The sequence below is a fragment of the Mya arenaria genome, chromosome 5 (assembly GCF_026914265.1).
Source record: "Mya arenaria isolate MELC-2E11 chromosome 5, ASM2691426v1".
NCBI lineage: Eukaryota > Metazoa > Mollusca > Bivalvia > Myida > Myidae > Mya > Mya arenaria.
The window spans coordinates 80,365,110-80,373,523 of record NC_069126.1 but is presented as its reverse complement, the minus strand read 5'-3'; the positions used below and the strand labels follow the sequence as shown (position 1 = coordinate 80,373,523).

Genomic DNA, 8,414 nt, shown 5'->3' with positions numbered 1-8,414 from the left:
CTTATATATCGGATAGTCCCGAAAATGAAGTAGACGTTAAATTTCGTTTCAAGAAGACACTTAAGTAATAGCATAAATTATCATTCAATAAAATATATGTATTTTCTATTTAGTGAGCACATGCCAGTTTCAAAATGATTACATACACATACTCTTTTTTTAAATTATAGTTATTATATGAGTTATTGTATAAGCAAAATTAAATAGCCAATAATTGTGTGAGCAACAAAAGCTGTATTGCACGAGTGAAATATATTGCGATCTTACACTGAAACCTAAAATTATCATCTTTTTAATTTTGCTTGAACAAAAACAAACTTTTTCTGTTTCTTATATCCCTAAAGCGGATATAATATGACAGTTATTTGTAGTTCTTAAAAGAAACGCACCTTGTATGCGAAGGTAACGTCATTTCGGAAATTACATCATTGATAGTGTGCCCGTACCAGTACTTGCTGACGTTTGAATTGGAATTGAAAGCGGGCTAAACTTTTAATACAGTTTCAATCAGGGATATATTTTTTTATTTCACTGATAATCTCTAGAAAAAACCGGAGAACATGTAAATTGCAAATTATAAATAGTGCAACAATTGTGTATATAAATAAGGTTTCTATTCCTAACAGTTGTGAAAAATAAACTGGCATGTTTCACACAATACAGTCACATAATATGTGCATTTTCTGAGGTTTATGATGTGACATTAAATCGCATTCTATACATTTCAATTTATATTTGCAAATTAACCAAAAATGTGCATTATTACATCTTAATCGCATTGTTCACATATTGCTGAGTATTACTGCAGTCTTATGCTAATATGTTCATATCTTAGAGAGAAATAATATTTGTAATAATTGGAGTAAAAATATTCTCATTTATAACAAGAAGTATAAATGTCAAATATTCACAACATAGCAATAGCATATTTGTTAACACGATAACATCAGGCTGAGGAACCATTTTGATGATGCAATCCTTTGCCATAACTTAAGCTCTGCATCGTTCTATAAAATTCCGTCAAGTTGAAATTTTGGCCTAGGATTGCATCATTAAAATACAAGCAAATCTTAGATATTTCACACATGTTGAAGCAAAAAATAGCATTGTCTTTTATTGGCTTAAAGGTATTTTCCATCTTTTCTGTCGAGAAAAACACTTACATGTTTGTTTGCATCGTTTGTGACCCGTTGTGGCCCATGTGGAAACCCCTTTGAAGTCACGTGACTCCTCACCCTGACCATGGTAAAATAATTTTAAAGATTCGCTTCATACAAGTAGCTGTATATGACCAAATTTTAGCATATCAAAATCTTCACACAGTAGCGGGATCATATGATTATTTGTAAAAAGGGTGAAGAATTGGATCTCTATAATTACACATAACATGCACAGATGTCACATTTTCATTTTTTTCTTGACTACTACCTCTTTAGACATACACACATGTCACATTTGAAAACTGGGAAATCAGTTAATCCTTGGCCAAAGTTTCAACTTGACAGAATTTTGTAGAACGATGCATCGCTGAAACTTTGGCAGAGGATTGCATCATTAAATAACAAGCAAATCTAAATTATTTTACACATGTAGAAGCGGAAGATGGCAAAGTCTTCTAAATGCTAAGAAATATATTCATACCTTTTCTTTCAAAAAGGTTATTTAGAAATTAAAATACTTGTTTGTTTACATTGGTTGTCACCCGTGGTGACCCATGTGAGAACCCCTTTAAGTCAGTTGATTCCCCATCCTGCATAACACATTTGAAAATGCGACAATATACAGATTGTGATTAGTAAAACATATGGCAATGTACAGCCAAGTTGGCGGAAGCAATGCTGGTAGGAGTCGTAGCGTTTTGAACGAATGGGTGGTGAATGTAATCAGATTGTGTAGTTAGTTTTCCTTCTTCCAACAAGGAAAGAAAATGAAAGAAAACTAATCGCCATATATTTATAATGTTTTTTGTAGACAATTTTGATTAATAAAGAATGCTTCACAATACCAGGGTGACGAGTCACGTGACTTCAAAATTCCGTCAAGATAAAATTTTGGCCAAGGATTGCATTATTAAAATGCAAGCGAATCTAAAATATTTCACACGTGTAGAAACAGAATATAGCACACCCTTTTATATGCGCAGACATATTTTTTCATTAATTTTCTTTCGATAAACTTATTTAGAAATAAACGTCACTTACTTGTTTGTTTTCATGGTTTGAGACCCGTGACGACCGATGTGGAAACCCTTTTGGAGTCACGTGACTCCCCACCCTGTATACTATAGAACAAAACAATTGATAATATTCTAAACCAATGGAACGACATCGAAGTATAGGAAGAAAACCACGCAAAGCAAGTATCTTAATATCTGACAACAAATGTTTAAACACAGCTAAACCATTTTGAAAAATAATGTTGATATATGAATATCTAGAGACACTTGAATCAATGCACATCTAAATACATGCAATCAAATACTTTTTCATTCTGTAGGGAGTTCAGAACGTCACGTCATTTATGTAATTGGTGCCGATTTTCGTAAAATATTTGTGTACTTTAAATTCGATTTTTTATACCAAAAGTAATTTGTTATTTAATAAATTTAGGTTCCCTGTCAAGATTAATTCATATTCTCCATTATAAAGAAAAAAACACTAAAATTGAATTATTCGTTGATGAAGAATCGATCAAAATGCAACACTATCGATTTCGCTACTGCACCGCGACCTCGCTCGCCCGGTCACGATTTTTATCTCGCTGTTGAATACTAGTGTTATATAACCAATTTTCCGAAGGTGTTCTCCCCTGTTAATTCTTATTGTTGACCAATCAAATGAAAGGGAATATTCAGATCTCGATTTTGACAGTTGAACAAATCGAATGCGTAAACAAACAACGAAATGGTGTTTAATTGAAGGCGAAAACAGTGAGAAACAACAGGTAAGATATTAATAAACAAAAGTGTTCAATCAAATACCAACACTACATTATATTTCCAACAAAAATATGCGGTTATTTCACTTTTTACGCTGTATTTTATACGTCGGAAAATTCATTTTCCAACCCCATTCGGCAATGTTTTGATTACGTTTCACGTTGACGTTTACCCCACCCAAATGAATTCACGTTCCGTAATATTAAAAGCATGTGGTTGTATTTTTCAGGTCTGGCGATCGGTGTTTAAAAGGAATATGTCAGAAGATCAAAGTAGTAAAATTGGATTATTAGGTATGGAATTTGGAAAACATTTATTTTATTGTCGTCAAAATGTTGAATTAATGACAAGTTGTTTCACTTTTCAACAATATAAGAATGTCTGAATGGTTTATTATGTAGACAGTGCTGCACTTCACAGTACTGTTCTCTGTCAACAAATGTTTTTGTTATTGCATGAAGTTGAATTCAAAATTGATGTTTTATCAATGTACACACCTGTTCGTACATTAAGAGGTATTGAAAGCTATATTTAGTTTCATTATCTTGTGCATGTTGTTTGTATTTTGATATAAGTACAGTTAACGAACTCGATGCTTTGTGGTTCGTGTATTTCTCTTTCAGTTCCAGTGTGCATGTCGTTTTCAAGAGTTCCTGATGGTTTGATTTTAATTTTCTTATATGATTATACATCTGTCATCATAATGCATTTCTTGGATAAAATATAGCTAGTGGTATTTTTTTCAACTAAAATAAATCAGTGCCTTCATTTATCAATTAAAAACCAATTAGAGTGTATATATATGAATTATTTTTAACCATGTGAATTTTTTGTTGTTGTACGGATATATGAAATCTTGTGCAACAAAACATCTTTATATCTCGATGAAATAAACATTTTTAATAAAGGGGCTTGCTCATGTTGTGGCAACAAAAATTAGTTCTCCCAGTAATGCATCTGAAAACATATTAAAATAAGTTTACTCAATGGTACCGAAATTGCAGAATAAATAAAAAGTATAAACAGCCAATATGGTTTTAGTCGAGAGCGGACCCAGGCTGGTACAGTCAATTATTAGTAAGATAACGGATTATAACCACTCTGCCACAGATACTCATTAACAACTTGTTGGATATTTTAACCATAATGCAATATATTGAAAACATAACATGATAATGTCAATCAATCAATCACACTAGAGACATTCATGAGTCTTGTAGCTTGAAGAATAAGGATAAGTATACAACTCACCCTAGCGCCGGCGTCACACTTTGGTTTATGTTTTGAATGTAAGCACCTTTAAGTCATTATCTCAGTAAATACATCATTTATTGCATTGAAATTTGGATATGTATCCCCAACTATCTCACCTATTAAAGTAATGAAGTTAGATAACATTAACTTTTCAATTCTTACACTGAAAAGCAGCGGAATAGTTGAGCACGCTGTCTCTGTGTCAAACCATGAGCGATCCCCTTTAATAAGTGGGAAAAAATACACGGTACCACATTTGATGTTATTCTGTGAGTAATTTTCTGTTAAAGACTAAATTAGATTATAGGACAAGATGCTCTCTCACAGATTGACAGTTATGACATTCTTTAATTTCTTCAGATTATTTTAAGTTGTCAAAAAGGTAAAGCTGTGATGTTCTCCTTGATGAGGTCTTTACAACATTTTTAAAGTGAGTCACATGGGATCAAAAACTTGGTGAAAAGATCAAATCTTAGAAAAATATAGGGAACAAACTTAAGGCAATATATCTGGTCCAATATTAATAAAACTTAATCAGAATGTTTTCATTAATGAAATGGTTAATAAGTTTTAAACTAGGTCACATTGGGTCAGAAACTAGGTTGATAGGTCAATTCTTAATATTCTTAATATATAAATTCAACAAATATGCTTGTTCTTTCTTCACATCTTCATTTAATTGCAGCTAGTTAAATTCATTGTTGACCTAAATTTTTTTGTTGTTCTAGGTCCACCATTGAACAAGGAAATTTTAGAAATCTGGGAGAAGTACAGTCAGCCTGCTGCAGTCAGAAAAATTCAAGAAGAGTTTGAAGTGTTGCGATCATCACCTGAATCATGTCTCAGAGTGAAGATGTTTCGTTTAAGTCAGAAATGCCAGAAGTTAAGAAAACAAAAGCGGGATGGTGAATTGCGTTCTATTTTGCAATCGGGTTTTCATGCCCCTGAAAAAAAGATCACTGAAGATGTAACGCTTGCAGATGAAAGCCAAATAAGACAAGTGCAAGATGCTGCAAGGAAAGTTGTTCAGGAGAATCACAAGTTGAAGAGAGAAATAGAACATGTTGAAGATACAAATGAAAACCTTTCTTTTCAAATTGAACATTATGGAAAAAAACTTGACATTCAGATGAAATTGTTAGATATGATGAATGGTCGCTACGGAGAAGCCATGAAGTATAAAAGAGAATCTCACAACTTGCAACATGAACTGGAGTTATGGCAACAGAAATTTCAACACATATCAGATCAGCTAGATAAAACAACCAATGAAATTTCAATGTTACATGAAAAGGTTAAGAAAAATTCCATAAGAAATCTGAACAAAAAAATTAAAACGCAGAGAGAAAGCCATACTAATTAAGAATTAAGTCATCTAGACATAAACTGAAACTTCAACAGCAGAAAAACCTACTTCCTAAGTTCATTGATGAACCACATCTGTTCGTTGGAAAGTCCATTCAGCAAAAGTTTAACATTCCTGATTCAAATGAAATTGAATGGTTTAATGGTGAAATCTTAAAACTTATTAATATAGATGGTTTAAATTCTACATACCAGGTCAAATATGAAGATGGTGAGCTTAGTTCTTACAATCTTTTGGTTGATTTTGAGAAAGGGGACGTTATTATTTTGTGACATTGTTATAGTGCTATGGACATATAAACATGTCAACAAAACTGTTTTGTTTACTAAAGACAAAAAACTTTTTTGGGTATGTCTTCTGTTACTGATCTTTAATACTGAAATGTATTACATGCAATCATTTGATGTGATTTAATGTTTACACACTGTATATATCATGTATGTGACATATAGAATTAGTAAGTTATCAAATATTACCAGTTTAACTTCAATAATAATAATTGATACATCTTAAAATGGAAATACTTTATAAACATTGAGTGGACGTAAATTAAGTTAAAGCTTACAAAGACTTGAAACATACATAAGACATAAATGAAACAATGAACACCATCCATTTTCAACTATTGCCTGATAAAAACACCCACATTTGCAACAAAAATGTATTCTCTTTAACTATTATTCTCATATAAACCATTTATACCTATAAACTAAATACACAGTGATCAAATTATAATGTTTTGAACATCATAGTGCACATACAAAAGTTTATGTGTAAATATGTAATATATTGTATAATGCAGCGGCGGCCATTTTGTCCGCCATATTGGATATTTTGCATGTAATTATTTTTCAAAGTTTTCCGTATGTCATAACATATCAGTAAATATAAACTTTCTTATTCATATTTAGTTGTCACAATTGGTTTTTTTAATGAAAGTCCAATGTATGTTGCTATTTCCTTACCATCGGCGGCCATTTTGTCCGCCATTTTGTCCGCCATTTTGGATTTTTGAATTTTATCAATTTTCTAAAATATTCTATACATCATAATCTTTCGGAATATGTATACTTTCCAATATCTCTGACTTGACACGGGCATTTCATTTTAATGAAATGCAAGATTTCACAAATAAACGGTGCCATTTTTATACAGTTGTCATATAGAGCTTGTAATTACAAAAATGTGCCATTTTTCAGGGACTAAAATGCTTATAACTTTGCTTCTACTGGGAATTTTTTCACCAAATAAAATTTTTCGTGATTGTATAAATGTCCCTTTTCCAGTAGTACATGTTAAAACCATTTTAATAGTTTTTTTCTTTTTTCACTGAACCCCCTACATTCTGTTAGAATAAATGAAATTTGCTAACTATTAAAAGAGGAGTAATTGAAAACACTATCTTTTGTAAATAAAATGTTTTGGACTTATTGTCTCTAAAAACGTTTACTACATAATAGTGACTTTTATGGAGTATCTCACTCTGATTTATCGAAAAACGTTACGTATATTTTGGTAACATTACGTCATTCGAAAATGACGTCATTAATGTTATCAATGTGTGTTGCCTTCCACGTTCGTTTGATTTGGAGAGCAAAATGGTTCACTTTTATTTCACTGTTTTAAACAAAGGGATATCACACTGATTTTACTATATAAATCGCCGGAAAGCATAACAATAAGTTTTTGTACAGTCTGCAAAATACAATACGATGCACAAAATCACCAAAAGAATGAAAGCAGCTGCAAGCATGAACGTGCATGGTGGTCTTTCATCGCTGACGTCACATAAATGTACTTTTACCTTGGTTTAACCAGTATTTATTGCAGATTATATTGAACAAAGTAAAAAGGCGTTTAAGCTACAGAAATGCATAACATACATACAAAAATAACAACATTAATATTTTTTTATAATACATCGGTAAATAAGCAACTGCATATAAAGGGGTTAAAGGGAGCCGTATAACATAAACTAAACTATTGCTCAAAACTACAGAAGCGCGCAAACAATACATATATAAAGCATAGTCAAAATAATAAACGGCAAAAACATCATAATATGTATTGTATTTCTTTAGACCTTGCGGTCAAGGATAACCCGTGAAAGTGCAAGCACTTATTTCCAACGGGGTCCTTTGTTTTGCTGAAGGGACAGCACGCTGAAAAGACAGTGGTGGGATACAAGGAAGTCCGGGTGCGATTCCCTAGCTCTTTTTCGAAGAGACCCCTTGGTTCTTTTACGTGCTCGGTGTAAAGCACCGATACACGGGGTACAACTTTCCTGGGTTAAACCAGTACTGAGTACACCACTTTTCCAAGCACTACCCTTTAAATGCCAAGCGCCAGGCAAGGGAGCTACTTGTACCAAATTTTAACGTCCTTTGGTATGACGCGGCCAGGGATCGAACCCACGACCTCCCGCTCCGTAGGCGGACGCTTAACCACTAGGCCACGGAGACGGTCTCCGTATATGATCAGCGCATTTTAATGTGAACAATAAATATAAAGACTCACAAGCAAACTCATATGAATATAATAACGTAAATATTTCAATGAATTAAGAAAGAAGATAGTATGCATAACTAAAATTGCATCTGGTGATAACATATTAACTTATCCTCATCCATATTAGGGGAAGAAAAATATACTAAACAAAATAAAAATATTAAAATTCCTAGAAAAGTGTGACTGGGTGGGAGGCTAGTTTGGACCTATTGCAAACGTTCAGTCTGCGCATGTTATGACTTACATAGAGCGAGAATATGGCTCCCAGAAAACCCCGAGAAAGGCCAAGTTACCAGAAGGAGTGAAAAAAGAGGCGCCAACAGTAGATTGTCTTAATACAATTAAGAA

At 32.7% G+C, this 8,414-nt stretch overlaps 1 protein-coding gene across 1 annotated transcript; it reads left to right on the top strand.

Moving 5' to 3' along the window:
• The first annotated feature begins 2,883 nt into the window (after nucleotides 1–2,883).
• LOC128236003 (uncharacterized) lies at nucleotides 2,884–6,192 on the top strand. The gene is made up of 3 exons (XM_052950785.1): nucleotides 2,884–2,943; nucleotides 3,168–3,231; nucleotides 4,921–6,192. Exons 1-3 carry the CDS (start codon nucleotides 2,884–2,886, stop codon nucleotides 5,553–5,555), a joined length of 759 nt encoding a protein of 252 aa, XP_052806745.1. The 3' UTR covers nucleotides 5,556–6,192.
• Nucleotides 6,193–8,414: the final 2,222 nt, after the last annotated feature.